The 17,421-nt window shown below is 45.2% G+C and overlaps 1 protein-coding gene across 9 annotated transcripts in view; it reads right to left on the bottom strand.

Moving 5' to 3' along the window:
- Ten-m (teneurin transmembrane protein Ten-m) overlaps positions 1–17,421 on the bottom strand; it is a 709,737-nt gene that overhangs the window by 193,240 nt on the left and 499,076 nt on the right. For 3 of the 9 annotated variants that reach the window (XM_019040130.2, XM_072302523.1, XM_072302524.1), the window contains exon 1: positions 15,658–16,341. The exons of 3 other annotated variants lie outside the window; for them this stretch is intronic. In XM_019040130.2, the coding sequence (XP_018895675.2) occupies positions 15,658–15,736 (79 nt within the window). In that variant the 5' untranslated portion in view covers positions 15,737–16,341. Of the gene's footprint in view, positions 1–15,657; positions 16,343–17,421 lie in introns of those variants that run through there. 3 more of the 9 variants (XM_019040132.2, XM_019040133.2, XM_072302522.1) reach the window with 2 other exon arrangements.

Here is a 17,421-nt window from a genome sequence, read left to right as displayed (position 1 = left end):
CATGCATGTGTTCTTATAGATCTCAAGGCTCATTTCGGACTATATATAGTTCCTTTTGATTTAAATACGTCCAATTGAAAAAAGAAAAAAAAAAGAAAAAAAATTAAGCACAAATTGCAAAAGTTAAAATGATACAGCATGGATGGCCACTAAACGAAGAGTGGAGTACGATGCGAAGGGACAACGCAACGGTCCAGTCGGTGCATACGGCGCGAGTGATGCGATTATCGATATTTGTCCATTTGAAACTATGGTAAAAAATCGATGATCAAGGTTACCCTCCTTATCGATCCTTATACATGGGTTTAAATGGGAGATCCATCGATACATCGCAATGGGGACGTCCGGCGGCGGTCATGTGGGATCCGGTGACAATTTGACAAACGACCGACAAATGAGGCGATAAATCCGAGGGCGAAAGAAGAAGGATAGAGACGACAAGTGGGTGAGACAGAGGTGGGCGTGTCTGGGGCTGGAGGGAGTCCCTGGAAACGGGGCCGGGATCGGGGGACGAGATTAAAACGCGTTTCGTCCCCGGGCGCGAGACGCGGGACGCAGACGGCTAGACCGGGTTCCGATCGATTTTCATTGATGAATAATCATCGGGACTCACGTCAAAGACGTCCAACTCCCTTCGACTTCGCCTTTTTCATCCGCGCGAAAGTCGCTTTGCGTCGGAGACACAAGATGGCTGGGCCCATTCTGCCCTACTACGCTGGAGAAAAAGTCTCTTGGATCCAGAGTCCAGACTCTTAAAAAATTTGACAAGAAAAAATAGCTCTTGATTCAATAGCAGTTTTGCTTGAATCGAGAGCCAAGCCTCTTAATTTAAGCGGATTTCATTTTGATTCAAGCAAAAATCCAATTGAATCAAGAGTAATTTTTCTAGTCGATTTTTTTAAGAGTCTGGATTCTAGATCTAAGAGACCTTTTTTTCCAGTGTAAGGAGGAACGCCCTATGGACCTTCAGGCATTGCCAAATTACCTTTGATAAGAAACGAATTTCCTGGTAAACTTAAGAATATTTTCCTTCCAATTTTTCAAATATTTTGCTCGCATTTCCACCGAAAACTCCTAAAAATTTCAAGAGAAAATATTCATAACTTTCTTCAAAAATAAACATTTTATTGAAGGAAATTTGGCACCTCTCGAATGTTCATACGGCCTTCTTCCTTAGCACGGCAACATTTGAATTATTTAACTTTCGGTCGTCCCAAATCTACCGGTTCAGGGCCACAACACACAACGAGAAAGCAGATGGAAAAGAAGGTCAGGATAAGTTGAAGGCGCAGGGTAGATAACTATTTCAACACTGAGAACAGTTTGTTGCATATGCGGCTAAATGAAGGCGGAACGCGAAAGTTTTTCTTTCTCTGACTTTTCCCTGACGTCTTCTAATGAAATTTCCTGACGCTTGTTTACAATAGCGTAAGGGTTCTTAATTCATAAGACCAAAACATTGAACGCGATCAGCTGGCCCGTCAGGAACCCGATTTTTACGTAGAAACCAGCTCCACAAAAAATGCCCTGATTGTAGATGAAATTCCCTGATTTTTCAAGGTAGAATTGCATTCCCTGACCTTTCCCAGTTATCTCGATTGCTAACCAACCTGTAAACCAACGTTTCGATCAAAAGTTCCGTCCATCAACCAATTACTTTTGGCTGAACTTTGGTTTGCGTCGGCCTGCGGCTGATTCTTTCCGATCATCAAGCGCCTGTGGGTCTGGAACATAGCAGAGAGCTCACAATCAGTCAAGGAAACCCGAAGCGATATTTTCCAACTATTGACCTACTGCTTGTGGCAACAACGAGAGAGTGGTCAAAACTCAGAGGGAAGAGGTCAAAGGGTTCCACAAAAGGGGTACGAGGTTCGGAGGGGCCGCGGGGGGGGGGGGCGCTGATATTTAAAGAGCGCTGCGCCGACTCAAGTGGGGGAGCGGGCGGAAACGGGTGGGGCAACCGGGAAAGGCCCCGAGACCCGAGTGCGTGTTGGGGATCACGTGATTTTAATCTATTAATCTTTTATCCTCCCGACATGAACAACTGAAAATCCCCGGGAACGGGGCGGGGGACGCGACTGGACTCGGGTTCGGGAACCAGGGCGAAAAAGGAGAAAAATCTCCGTGTCCAGGATATTATCAAATTAAACCAATATAACTTGAACGAGTTTGATTATTTGTATTGATTTTCGCCCGGCGCACACTGGGTCGGGTCGATAAGAGAAGCCGAAGAAAATTTCGGAAACTTTAAACGTTTTTAACTCCGTTGATACAAAACTTTGAGGTTTTAAAAGTGATTCCGTTGGTTTCCTCGTGAAATTTTCTACCAATAGTACCCCTCGAAATCCAAAATTTGACAAGATAAACATCAAAATTTGCAGTTTTTGTTAAAAAAAATTTGTCCGACGTCTTTGATTGACTTGATCCACTGTACGGCGTCCCCGTCCCTGGCTCTGGCCCGGAGAATCGGAATAAATTGCTTTCTGCGTGCCGCTCAATGAATCCTCTCTATCATCCTGTCACCCATGATTTCTTCTTATTCTTCGACATCCCGCTGAAAAATTGCAAGCATTTATCTCCTCCACGGAATTTTATCGATGGACATCCGTGGATTCCACAAACGTCCACGATAAAATCCCTCAAAAGTCCCGACCGACGTCGGAGAGGTCATCTGTGACGATGAGTTTTAGGAAAATAAAGCAAGTGTGAGAAACTAACATTCGGGAGCAAACAATATACTTCAATCCGTAGGGGATACAACTATTTTAACTTGTGAGAGCTGTTTTGGCCTAAATGATGATTTGAAGGCGAAAATTTATGGAAGTTTCAGCGCGGATAAGGGCATTTAGATTAGCAAGAACCGTTTCTTAAGTCATTTCTAGTCCACTGATGGTTCATAGGCGGATTCAGAGGGGAGGGGCGTAGAGGACGTGCGCTCTGCGCCCCCCGTTCAAAAAAGAGAAGGAAGAAAGAAGGAAAGAACGAAGAAAGAACGAAAGTCAAAACGCGCATCTTTGGTAATTACTCATGACGACTATGACTCAATCTGCATATTAGATGCATAGAGTACATAGAGTCTCAATGAAAGTGGGAGAGCTGGCGCCATGTTCTGCTCGACGAGTTCCAAGCCCGGTGTGCGGGGTCACTTTCTCGATACATATTCAATCCAAAATGGCGGTGTGGAATATGGCCGGGTCCCCGTGTATCGCAAACAATCGATTATGTATCGAAAAAGGGACCCGGCGCCGCACAGGAATCTCGGAATTCGGGACCTGGAAAATGCTTAAAAGTGGCGCCAGCTCTACCACTTGCATTACGACCCTATGTACTTACTCTATGATTAGATGCTTCAGAATAATTCACAAATTAATTGGGGGAGGCCCCAGAACCCCTCTTACACCCCCCCCCCCTCGAATTCGCCTATGTCCGAGGAAGGTCATCGATTTTTCGAAAAATCAAACGTAACCCTTGTCGAAAGGTGAGAGGTCACGGTCTGAACGGAGAGAGGGAAATCTTGGATGGAAGCGTTTCGCTGGCGTCGGGTTCGGGAGTGGTAAAGGTGAGCTTTTGTGGCTCCGTTGATGGGTTGTTTTGATTTTGCCACCCATCTTCGCGGACGACGCATGCGAGCTCCCGGTGAACTGCAGGTACGTGATGTTCAACTTGCGGATGCTTCCATTACCCGCTGCAGAACAGTAGGGCGCTCGGCGGAAAACATTAATTCTCCAATGATGGCAAGCCAAGAAAAAAGCCCCGACGACACTCATCATGGACGCCGGTGATCCAGGTTGTCGAGCTGTGCTCGTAGTCGTCCCGTAGAATTATTTCCTTTCTTTTTCTTTTCATTCATCTTTTAATAAGGATACTATCCAGAGACAAGAGACCATCCACTGGCCTCTTGGCGACAGTTGGAAGCTTTTACTTTTGAGGATTCAACACCTCCTCATGGACAATTATATAGGAGGATCACTCTTTTTTTGGATGTTGACCTACCGACACGGTGGTTGATGAGCTTCGGGTGACGTCATGAGCCCAAAAAAGTTCTTCAAACTTCGACTTGTTTGCAATGGTTTGCAAAAGGAAACTGCCAACACGTTGTTGAACATCAACCATGTAGGTAAGTCAACAGTAGAATGCTGAGGTCCCGAAAGTAAAAGCTTCCACCATGCCCGAGAAAGGAGTGGAGGGTCTCTTGTCTCTAATAATATCAGATATTTAAAATTGAAATTCTTTGACTTTTCCAGGTTTTCCTGAAATGTTCTTGGGGCATTTTCTCTCCCTTGAAACAATGCAAATGACATACATTTTCAGATTCGGCTAGGAGACAAGTTGTGGCCGCGCGGCACGACACAAAAATATTCTCCCCTTTCGTAAACGCAATTTGACTTTGATTTTTTTTTAACCTACTTTGATTTACTTCGATTTTTTTCTGACGTTAATGAGAACTCTGAAAGCGTAATTTCCAACGGAATTTAAAAAACTTACATTTATTTGGTAACAGAGCATGACTGATGAAAATGTCGATCATCAATAGTTTGGAGAGAGTTTGATGGTGCTCCATTGGCAGTCTGCACGGAATTGCATACAAATATTCGAACACGGCTGTCGAGGGGTTGCATACTCATAATTTCGAAGGCGATTTTGACGACTTCACACTGCCCTCCATACTGCCGTGCTAAGGAAGAACGCGGCATGAATATTCGTGAGTTGCCAAATTTCCAAGGGTAAAACGTGCATTTTTGGGTAAAGTTGTGCATATTTTTCCTTGAAATTTTCAGATAATGTAGATTCAATTGCAACCAAAATAGTCCGTTAGAAAATATTCACAATTCGGTAAATTCGGGTTTTATTAAAAAAAAAATACGGCAACGTCTGAAGGCTTATATATACGGCGTTCTACCTTCGCACGCCAGCATAATACTCCGGGTTATTTTCGCTAAATCTGACATCGTGCTCGGGCTGGAAGTGCATCTCTGCTCGACGCACGGCATGCAATCTCGGCAGGGCGGCCTGTTCGGCGGAGGGGTGGAGGGGTGAGCCCATCAATTTGAATGAAAAAACAATATCAATAAAGAATAAATAAAGGTAGGGAGCGACGGTGCACGGCATAAAATTGATGCTGCTCAGGAGCAAAGCCTACCTCGCCCCCCGCACCCTCCCTCCGTATCCCGTACCCGGGGCGTCATTACCGGGCCGATCACGTGAACGAGGTGTTAATAAGGGTTATGAAAGGGATGCTATCGATCCGGGGCCTGGCCCTTTTGCCGGATGTCGGGCGGGGGGCGGAAAGGGGCGGAAGGGGGGTCGTTCTTCAGACGCTCCTTTAAAGAGAGCCTCGAATTTACGCCCTCGTCGTCGCGGTTATGGGGGTGGGTGTCGTTGTCAGCTCGAGCGGAATCCCCCGCTTCCTCTAAAAACGTGCACTGTATATTTTGACAAAATATACAGATAAGCTATTCTTCCCTGAACGAAGTTTACCGAAGTATACCAAAAAAGTGTCTCTAAAAAATGTGTGTTATATCATCTTTATTTTGATTGCATTTTGTAAAAGGGAACCAGGATCATTCCAGTACCGCTACGACTGTGCAACTTTCTTTACCCTGCAAATCTAAACTGATCATCTATACAAATTTCATCTTTACTCTCGATATACTATAAATTCAAGAGGAAAATTATCCTTGTGAATATAATTTTTTTCAAGAATTATTATAATCTTGTGGACATTCGCAGTTCCAACCGTATATTTGGCACACATTATGCAATAAGGAACTACTATTTCTGGCTCATTTTAGAAACAGCATACACCATTGGTTTCCTCAAGTAGAAAGGTGCTTTTATGGAAGAACCAGAGGTAGTGATTCCTTATTGCTGAATGTTATCCACCTGAGTGTCTAAAAAGTTCAAAATGAAATGCAGGTGAGATACAAAGCCTGTCGGATGGTGTCGCAATCTCGACCGTTTTTTTTTGTTGAGACACTCTTTTCCCGGAGACGGTAGGGGCTGAAAGTCACGGCCATGAAAATGATTCAAATCTAGTTTCAGATTTCACGAAGCTTTCGCACAAGGAAAAAGCTCCCGTAAACGCTTCCACGCGATCTCAGCCTCGCCCCGCGCAAAACCCGACATTTCACGCTCCAGTTCGCGAAAAGTTCGTAAATTTCGACCCTACTTGACAGCGAAGGCCGAAGGGGGGGGGAGGGGGCGCCCCGATGATAATGAGACCGCGATCCCCCGCTCCGCGGAGGGGGGGGGAGGGGCTTATCGCATAAATCCAGATCTATTTTTATGTCAAAGTGAAAATCATGTCAAAGGTCTTATAGGGAGCTTCCCGCGCTCATTCGTGCTTTCTCCACGAGCCGTTTTTTACGACTTGAGTGCATAAGCCTAATATATTCTTCCCGTGTGCATAATCCGCCCTGTACCCCCCCCCTTCTCCCCCCACTAAGTTTTTATCGTGTCGATCCACGGTTTTATCTGTTGCCGCGCCGCCCGCCACAATTAAATCCGAAAATAATGGCGGTGTTGGCCGTAGCTCGTCTGCCCCCCCCCCCCCCCCGGTCACCTGGAGAGGGGGGGGGGTGGTGGTGGTTAACTCGAGCACTAGAAAATTAAACGACGGAGCCGACGGATTTTGCATTTCGGGTTTGATCGGATCGGACGGATCGACCTGGGGGTTACTCATTCGTGTGTTTAATGGAAGAGTGGTGTGGCGCACGGTGGATCGAGTCAATCTGAGTGGTCGGACATGAAATTCTGGACTAAAACTGCTAATTTTGATGTTTATTTTGTCACATCTAAAATTTTAAGCGGTGCTTCTAAAACAAAATTTCACGGAAAAACAAATGGAACCACTCTAAGAACCTCAAATTTTTGTATTAACGGAGTTTTAAGCTCCTGAGGTTTCTAAATTTTGTCCGACCTCTCCTATTGACTCGATCCACTGTGCGGCGGTGCGTCGTTAATTTTAATGTCTCCAGTCGTTAAGTTCGAATCAACTGGGAGTGTTTCGGATTGACCACTTGTGGGTTCGGACGACTACGAAAATGCCGAATGCGAGAGGTCAGGGATCATCAGTAGTGTTGCGATCAGTGAAAGTTTCGGATTCGGTTGTTCTTTTCAGAGACCCCATAGTTAGTCCATTAGTTCATAGTCTTTAAGAACCAACCATTTCAACCAATAGGATAGCTCCATACTCCATAAATCTTCTTTGTCTATAGCTTTGTCAACCAATGTCAACAATCCGCCCGCAGGAAAAAAAAATAAAAAACCTGGAGACCCATAATAATTGTAATGACAAGGCTACCATTTCTTTCATTAGCATATCATTGTTATCACCGCTTACGCTCATTTATAAAATCAAGCACATCAGAAATAAATACAAAAAGAAATGACGAGAAAGAAATTCGAGAAAACCACAGGAGAAAGAGCGATTATTAAGTCCTCGGCGAGGAGATTCCCGCTTGTGTACGCTGCACTTGAAGAATGATGAATGGGAAGAAAGTGAAATATTCCGAGTGCGGGTGCATATAATCAAACGGTGGAGGGAAAGCTCGGAGCCAAGAGATCAAAAGTGTCGGATTCAGTCTTGAAAGGCCATCGAGAGGGACGCACGAATATCACTTTTAATTAAGCTAAAATAATGCGCAATCCTGGTGATTCGACGTCGACGAACGTGCCGACGCTGAAGAGGAACAACAGCAATTAAAAGGAAAAATGAATAATGGTCCGCCGACGACATTCCCCCGCTGGAAAAACGCGGAAAAGCCAAACAGGAACAATGATCGTGAAAATAAATTAATAAATAATAATACCTAATGATTTAAGAAAAAAAAAATGAGGAGAAAGTGAGGCGAGGGTAAGACGCTCGCTCCCGACTATTAATTATTCAGAATTTTTCTCCTCCTCCCTGGAAGACGGGCTCCTCTTGATATCGTCACAGCGCCACTCGATTTTTCCTTCGAAACCTGGAAAATCCGATGGGATTGTACCAGCCACCTTGAAGGTATTTTTTCCTGCGTTAGACGGCGCACAGTGCAACACTGCCGTGCTAAGGAAGAACGCAGTATGAGCCTTCAGACGTTGCCTAACTTCTTCTGATAAAATAAATATTTCTAAAGAAACTTGCGGGCATTTTCCCCCCAAATTTTCAAAGAATTTACCTCGCAATTTAATGTACAGCATCTGAAAATGTCGATGAAAAATATTGATAAATCTCCTCAAAATAGTGTATTTCCTTCGGAAAATACACTAAAAATCTCCTCAAAAAAGAATGTTTTATAAACGGAAATTTGGCAACATTCGGATGTTCATACGGTTATCTTCCTTAGCACGGCAGAACAAGTCTTTGGAAGAGGTTGGACATTACTTATATGCTTACAAACATTCGAAAATTTAACGTTTATCTCGTCACAATTTCAAATTTAAGGGGTGCCTCTGATTGAAAATTTTACGAGAAAGCAAGGAAACTACTTTTAAAACATCAACATTTCATATTAATAAAGATACACGCTTTAACAGTTTTTATATCATGTCCTCACTCTCTGATTGGCTCGATTCACTGTGCGGCGTGAACTCCGTATCGAGATCTCGACGCGGGGAAAGTTGCGGGCGCCCCGAAAATAATTCCGACTCGCGGCGCCATCGACCTCGGGACCAGGATGGAAGAAAAATAAACGCCCTTTCCCTTTCCCGCCGAGGAAAATGATTGACTCCGCAGAAAAAATAATTAATAATCCCTGTTCTGCTCCCGCTATTTTCGTGGCGCTGGCTTTTCCGAGCTTTGGGCGGGGGCGGGGTGGGGGAAGGGGGGGAGGTGTGGCGGCGGGCTGATTCCCCCGAATGGCGTCGGCCTTTGATATCGGCGCGACGTCCTATCTCGGGGGCACTGAGGCCCGCGCCTTTTGTGCACCGGCTTATCAAAGGGTATAAAACAATGGCTAATCCCTTTAAAACCTATTTCATTACGGTGCCTTTTTTTCCCTCCTTCCATTATCTTATTAGTTGGGCGACGCGAAGTTTCGGCTCCCTGAGTCCCTGATGCAGCGCCCTCTGAAACCTGCAAGACATTGTATCGGATGTCTCAAGCCCCATCTTGCCGGCCCACAATGGATCGAGTTAATTAATAGAAGAGGTCGGGCAAAATTTGGAAACTTTTAAACGCTCATAACTCCGTTTTTATAAAACTTTGAGGTTGTAAAAGTGGTTCCATTGGTTTCCTCGTGAAATTTTCATCGAAAACCACCCCTTGTTTAAAATTTGACGGAAGAAACATTAAAATTTGCAGTTTTAGTCAAAAATTTCATGAGGAAACCAATGGAACCACTTTTATAACCTAAAAGTTTTATATAAACGGAGTTATGAGCGTTTAAAAGTTTCCAAATTTTATCCTGGACATCGAGAGGATTTTTTCATGTCAATGTTATTAAGAGTCTATACTCTAAGATCCAAGCGGCTTTTTTTTCCAGGGCTGCTTGAAACAACGTCAATTTTTGCGCACTTACGGCTTCACAATATGAATTCCGGATACAGATGACCACAGTGCGAAACCACGTATCCTTATCGCGGTGTTTCAAAATGTCCACTCCTATTATATTTTTTCGCAGGTAAACAAACCAACTTTGTAGTTAGATATTTTAACAGAATGCTCTTCTAACGTAGGGGAGAAATCCGGGAGGATTTCGAGAGACCACGTTCATTAGTTTTCCAAGGATACAATAAAGTACGACAGAAAATCTTCAACGTCGCAAACGGAGATACGTGGTTTCGCACTTTGATTGGCCATCTATAGACTAATGACGAGTTGCGGGCGGATTCCTCCAAGTTGGTGGACACATCTGAGACCGCGGACGACGCTTACGGAGGGGTCCTGGCCCCGGATCGCGCGCGGGAGCAAGATTAATGAGGGGAGCGCAGTGCGGTTTTTAAGCGGGAATAAATTAAAGCGCCTCGAAAAAACGAGAAAAACCCCCACCGCCCACCCCTCTCGGTTGTCGTGCTTGCGGGGACGCCCGTGATTTGTCGAGCCGAGACAAATAACAATCTGGCTCCAGAAGTTCCAGTGGCCGATCATTGAAATTGATAGACAAAGCTATGGAGAAAATGGGTATGGAGGGATCCTCATGGTTTGCAACACTGGAAAAAAAACACATTGGATCTAGAGTCCAGACTCTTAAAAACATCGACAAGAAAAAATACTTTTGATTCAATCAGATTTAAGCTTAAATCAAGAACCAAGCCTCTTAATTTGAGCGGACTTCCTTTTGATTTAAGCGAAAATCTGATTGAATCAAGAGTATTTTCTCTTGTCAATGTTTTCCAGAGTCTGGACTCTAGATACAATGTGTTTTTTTTCCAGTGAAGGACATAGGGGGAAGGGAATAGACTAACTAAAGACAACTAGCCAGCGTGGTGATTGTTGAAATCGGTAGACGAAGCGATCGACAAAGAAGACGATAAGGATATGGAGGGATCCTGATGGTGGAAGCGGATGATTGCGATGGACAAAGGAGGTAGGTAATTGACTAACTAAAGGCAACCCACAAGAGACCCTTTAGTCAGACCATCATTTTCTTCCTTAGTCTATAAGAGCCACTCATTTCAACCAATAGGATCGCTCCATACCCCTACGCCTTCTTTGTCCATCGCTATGCCAATCAATTTCAACAATCAGACCGCATACACTCCGTAGTAAGTCCACACTTTCTCCCTTAATCTATAGGAAACCATCGATCTCAACCATTAGGATTGCTCCATACCCCCTATGTCTTCTTTGTCTATCACTTGGTCTATCGATTTCAATTATCAGCCCGCAGGTTAGATAAGGATTTAATGAGAGTTCAAGGCAAGACAATCTGGACGAGAGCGAAACTGAATCACGCATTCAGTTAATTTAAAATTGGTCAATAATGTTTGCTTGTTAATAAACTAAGACTTGGGATGAAAATCGCTGCCGAGCGCTTTAATATGCGTGATTATGCGCTGCCTCCCTTTGTCGATCAACGTGATGGGCCGAGATAAAACACCTAACAAATTACTCACCCTTAACGCGGGCTTCCACTCTGATGTGCGGGCGAGGGCGTGAAAATCTGAATTTTAAATCGTTTTACATAATTTTTCCTCCCCAGTCCCGGGGGACGTAACTTTTCCGACCGGAGTGATAATAGCCGGTCGGCCCGGACACAGGACCCGGCACGAAAGTAGCCCGGGAAGTTGGTAATCGCCTTTGCTGCGAAATTTAATTTTCAGCGCTTACAACTTTCGTGTGTGACGGGAAACTTTTTAACGCCTCCGGACAAATCGCATTTTGCCCGAACTTCCAGACGCCGCGACAACAGATTACGAGGGGGAGGAAAATATTAACGACTTGTTCGTACAATCCGAGACAATTAAAAAGGTGGTCAAACAATGCGCCTCCCGTAAGATAACATGTGGGGGAGGTGATTTAAGCGAGGAGTAGGTTAAGGAAGGGTGGAAACGGCACCGGGGGGTGGAAAGCGAGATAGTTGGAAAGTGAGATAAGATAAAATTAGAGGATAGGCGAAAGGGTTGCGCGGGATAATCGTGGCTATTCATCAGCCGCGGGGGATGGGAGGGGCGCGCAGGGAGGTGGAGGGGGCCTAAAAGATGACACCCTGGGGAGGAGAGCGATTCGAGCCAATCTACATAAGTTACTGGAGTTAATAGTTGAGTTCGGCCGCGCCAAAACCGAGGCGGAATTCGGATGCGGATTCGCATTTTAAAATTATGGCCGGGCAGCCAGTTGTCGAGTGACCTTGCCACCCCCACCCTCACCCGACGACCCCTCGTTGAACTTCCGCGTCGGATTCCGAGGGTCCAACGGGTTGGGCTTTGAGTTCCTTCGTGAGGGCTTCAACTCTTCCGCACGCGCCCCGGTAGCGCCTTTCACTGACGATCGGACTACATTTTTCAATGAAGAACTATAATTTCGGGCCTATTTTCAACGGTACGGATGTGCAATTATTCTCCCTACGCAGATAGATGCTGTTATGAATGAGCCAGAAATTGACCGCATTTAACAGAAAGGAACCAAGCCACATCAGCCAATGCCAAATCCAATCGGGCAATTTATTTTTTTAGGAGAGAACGTTTGTGTGAACTCCTTTGACATTTTTAAAGAATTTGTTTCGTGCTATGGAGAAAATCCGCTGAAATTTGCACAAAAATCTGCACAACCGTTTTCTTGTAAAAAATTGAATTGCTCAGTTATATTTGACGATAGCTGATGTGACTTGGTTCCTTTCTGTTTAACGCAGTCCAAATGGTAGTTCCTCATTGCAAAATGTAGTCCAATTAGCCTTTCCTGACGTCTCGTTTCCCACCTTTGTGACCGTGTACAGGGAAGAGGCCCTTTCGGCCAGAAAAATTAAAATTGCAATATTGGTATCGATGCAGACAGGGATGCTCTACATAAATTTTGATAGAAAAACTATAAACTTTTGGAACTAGAAAACTTTTGATCCGCACTGGGCGCAGTTTCCGAAGCCAAAATGTCCAATAGTTCCCGTGTGAAAATACAAATTGCGAGTGGAAATTGCGTAACGTCGAAATTTAGTTGCGTTCTCGCATGTGGCCAACGACAATTTGACAATCTAGCCTCGGTGAATGCGTCATAAAACCCGAAATAGACGGATTTCAACCCGGGACTCGACAGGCGCTATCTCCCGGATCCGGGATACGGAAAATGCGCTGCACTCGAATTGGGTTAACGTATCGGGGATTATGCTAAACGCGGTTGGTAAAACAAAGCCGTGCTATCGATTCGCGCCCGTGTTCACGCTCGCTACCAACACCGGCGCACAGGGGCCAACGCGCTCTCGGAAGGGGTCAAACATTAAATTTTCGACCAAAACAACACGTTTCCATGTCCATTCCACCCCATTACAAATTCTCAGAGGAAATAATAGAGGAAAATATCGAGAGGAGACCAATAGAAGCAATTTTCGAACTCCTACGTCCCGCACTTACGGAGCTCCAACCAGGCACCAAAAGTTTCCACATCATGTGCGATCTCTCCCACCGACCCGCTCCACCCTCCGACGTCACCAACCCGGTCACAAAACCCCCACTTCCCCCGCCGTTAATCCCACTATTTACCCGCCGACGCGGCAACGGCGCGCGGCACGCGCGCAAATAACTTAATAGAATGCTCGTTCGCCGATTTCAGCCGGCGAACATTGATCTGGAGTCACGCTTTGGGCTTTGGTGTGCTTCCGCTCAACCCCCCTCCCCCCTCCCTTCCGCTTCCCTTGTGCGCTGCTCCTTGTGATCCCCGAGCGAACTGGGTCGATTCCGGAATGGTCACCGGGCTAAATGGGTCACTTTGCGGGGAGCGGCCGGGCCGGTCGCGTCTGGGTCGTCGGGAAAAGTCAGCTTTGATCATCGGCGCGATATGGAGGTGGCGGCGAGCTGCTCCGGGGCCAATTTCCAGCGGAGCTGTCGCCAGGATGAGCATCGGACCAGACGCGTCGAGCATAGGAATCATACGGACCCCGCCCGCCCGGGCCCCGATGTCGCACACCGGTCCAACAACATTCGGAAACTTTAAAAGCTCATAACTCCGTTCATGCAGAACTTTGAGGTTTTAAAAGTGATTCCAATGGTCTCCTTGTGAAATTTTCTGAGAGGGGCACCCATCAAAATTCAAAATTTGACGAAATAAAACATCAAAATTTGCAGTTTTGGTTTAATGTTTGATGTCCGGCTTCTCTGATCGATTCGAACCACTGTGCGCCACGCCGCGATGATGCTCGCCGATTGCGAGAATCTCCGACAGTGGTCAGCGCCTTCAATTCGGTCTGCTGCAATTCTCGTTTCTTGGACCTCGAAATACCCTTATTTAACTCAGTCGCGATGAACCAAAGGGCGTATTCGCCGTTTGTTGCGGACTTCCCTGATTTTTCTTCCATGTGTGAAGGACAATCTATGAGCGCCTCCAATGCAATGGCGAGGCGTGAATGATCGATTATCGATATTTCTCCATTCGAAGCTAGGGTAAAGAATCGATTATTATAATAATCGATACGGCGATATACCGTGTATGGTGTCCGCTGCGAACGCCCTGTTTATCGATCCTTCCCCATAGGTTTAAATGGCAAATGAATCGATAAATCGAAAGCACGCCACGCCACTGAGCACCGCACCCGCATCGCATCGCGCGATCTTGAAAGTGAAACTTCGCTGACGAGATCTGCGTTTAAACCGTTTCCTCGTCGAAATCTGCCGTGCTAAGGAAGAACACCGTAAAATCATTCGAGAGTTGCTAAATTTCCGTCATTAAAACGCTTATTTTTGAGGAAAGTTATGCATATTTTTCCTTGAAATTTTCAGAAACTGTAAGTAGAATTGAGAACAAAATTATCCGAAAAATTGGAGGGAAAATATTCATACGTGTACCAGGTAAATTGTGTTTTATCGAAGAAATTAGGCAACGCCTGAAGGTTCTTACGGCGTTCTTCCTTAGTATGGCAGAAATGGTGTACATAGTGATTAAGAAGGCCTTTAAAGAAGACTGGAAAAAGGGAGCACTATTCCGTGCTTCGAATACAGAGCAACGCATTAAAGAAAATGAATAATAATTGGAAGGAATTGCAATGATTCGACACTTCAAGAAATTTGTGACATGAAATACAAATTCTGCAGCTTTGACAAAATTTAAGGTAGATAGATATGGACGGGACTTAGAATTGTCAAAATTTGCGATTTATTCATTTAGATTTACATTTCCTGTGATTAGGAATCATTGTAATCTTTCGCAAGGATTGGTATCACACGACATTTGGTATCACACGATTTGTATCTTCATCGACACAATGTTCATCAGCCATCGTCGAGTAACAAGTTGGTGATCTCCAAAAGTAATGCTCATTTTTAAAAATGAAGTGTGACTCCTAAAATATTGAGTCTCAATCTCTTCTCTAACGACCAACTGGAGAGGGCACGATGATGAACTAATTTAAGGTCAATTATCATTAGGTGCGTGGAGCCTGCATAGGGTATTTTGAATGAATACCGAGTCAACTTTCCGCAAAAAAATGTTCCACGGTTACAAATTCAGAAGTCAACAAACTCTCATTTGACTATTTTCGGTTGGCCAGTCGAGAATATCATGTTGATTAAAATTGTTAATAGATAGCTCATCGTGAGTTGCTCGTTCAGTGGTGATGCGGTTTGCTTATCCTGGACATTTCAGGAGTTTTGAAGATCTTATTCAAGAGTTGAACGATGACTAGGTACGACCCAATAAACAGAACAGAGCAGAACGAAACAAGATGATACTTCTATTAACTAAAATACTTTGCCGTTCAGCATCATTATGATTCTTCAAAACAGAAAAATGGAGGAAGAGGAGGATAACTAAGTAAGAAAAATGCAGAGTGAGAATAACTGCCGTGCTCATTCAAGTCTCAGTTAAATCGCTTTAAAGTTATCTATATTCTCGTCTTCCTCCATCATAGACTTCGAGTCGAGGTTGGAATTCCTCTTTCAAACTTGAAAACAATTCCATTTCATCCACCCACGAGAGAATCATTCCGCTCCAATTGAGGTGCAAGTTTAATGGTTAAATGGTTAAATGGTTAAATGGTTTAATGGGTTAAAGCTTTAAGGTTAAGGACGAAATTATCGATAAAAGGGATTAACCTTGTAATGAGTTGACCATTTGATCCTTGATATTCCTCGCACTGAATCTGCTGGCGACAAGCTCCTTGAAACGCTGCATTCGAGATCAGAAAACGCGCACATTTGTAATCACCAGCATTACCGTCGACAGAGAAAGAGAAACAAGGAACGCGCGAAAAACGAAGATCAACAGAGCCACCGACACAATTTAGAGGTACACTGAACTTTCGACGGGCGATCGCACTTCCACATGTTCACCAACTGCCCACCGCGCATTCAAAATAGACCGCAAAACAAACAACAATTCCTCAGCGCGAGAGCAGAAACAACCGCTACATTTCGGACGAGCCGAATTTCACCGCGCGCAGGCGAGCCAGAAAAAAAAAAAAAAAACAAAAACACACTTATCGCAAGATCGATCAACACAACACAACGATCGTTCCCGACGTCACGTAAACCGAGGCGTAACGTACAGTAACGGTGGTCCGCACCGCGCCCCAGAAAGGTGATCGAGGGGGTCGGAAAAACTACTCGTAAGCGTTAACGATGAAAACGGAGGGGGCGATTTTCGCACGGAAGGGGGGGGGGGCGGTTGCGAAAAGGGGCGGAAAGCGCGAAAAGTGTCACTTTAGGTATCGTGAGGATTCTAACCTCTTCGCGGACGATGGGGCGGGAGGCACTCGCTGCGCGCCTGACTGAGGGATCGGCCGCGCTCTGACTGTGCATTAACGTGCTGGCGTTTGGTATCGACCCCGTGGGCTACGACCGCTCCGAAGGGGGGCGGGGGAGGGGGGGGGGGTGGCGGACCCGTCCGGAGAGGCCCGAGCCCGCTTCGGATCAATACTCACGAAGTCATCAACTCGCGGGAGCTCACGGTTCCCTTTATTTTTATTTACCTTCGTAAACTCGTTATTTAACAACCGCTTACGATGTACGTAACGCTCGGCCCCCGGTCCCTCCCCCCGCGAAAAATTACCGACGGGCGCATTGACAATTATTGCCGCTCGCAACTGCTTCATTCCGAGTCGTAAATCACCTGCCGAGTGGTCCGCAAATAGCCTCTTGCTTATGATTTTACCACCGCCCCGCCCGGCGGTCGGTTGACATGCACACTGCCGTGCTGGGGAAAAACGCCGTATCAACATTTCAGAGTTGCCAAATTTTTTTAGATGAAATGCTTATTTTGAGGAAAGCTATGGATATTCATATTTTCCCTTCCGATTTTCAGGAACTTCAGGCGAACAGAATTATCTGAGAAATTGGAAGAAAAATACTCGGAGATTTTCTCGGAAATTCGTGATTTTCTAAACGAAATGTGGCAACGCCTGGAGGCTCATACGACGTTTCTTCTTAGGGAAACTGGCCGGGAAACTGCCCCTTGGACGGGTAACCGCGTAACCCCGCTGGGAACCCGGGGTAGATATGTGGTTTCTGAATCGCTCGAAAGAAAAATGAACGTCCGTCTGTTTTTGCAGCCATGCTAAGTAACAATGTTAACGAACAATTAAATCGTAAAACCCGTGATTAGTGAGCGGTGACCTCACTCGAGAGTTTAAAAATGCTTAAAATAAAATATAAATCTGGTAAACGCGCGATACATGGAATGTTCCCACGCTTATGAGCACCGTTCCACGTCTTCCGCGGCTAAATACAAGGCACGATCGCTTTCTTGAACATAAGAAAATATCGAACATCCGAAATTTTCATTCCCATCCTTCCTGCAGGCTGTAGTTTCGAAATTCCATAAAAAAATTTCCACATTTTTGAAATGAAAACCTTGCAAAA

Source organism: Bemisia tabaci, chromosome 7 (genome assembly GCF_918797505.1).
Source record: "Bemisia tabaci chromosome 7, PGI_BMITA_v3".
Taxonomy (NCBI): domain Eukaryota; kingdom Metazoa; phylum Arthropoda; class Insecta; order Hemiptera; family Aleyrodidae; genus Bemisia; species Bemisia tabaci.
This window is presented reverse-complemented; position numbering and strand designations above follow the sequence as displayed.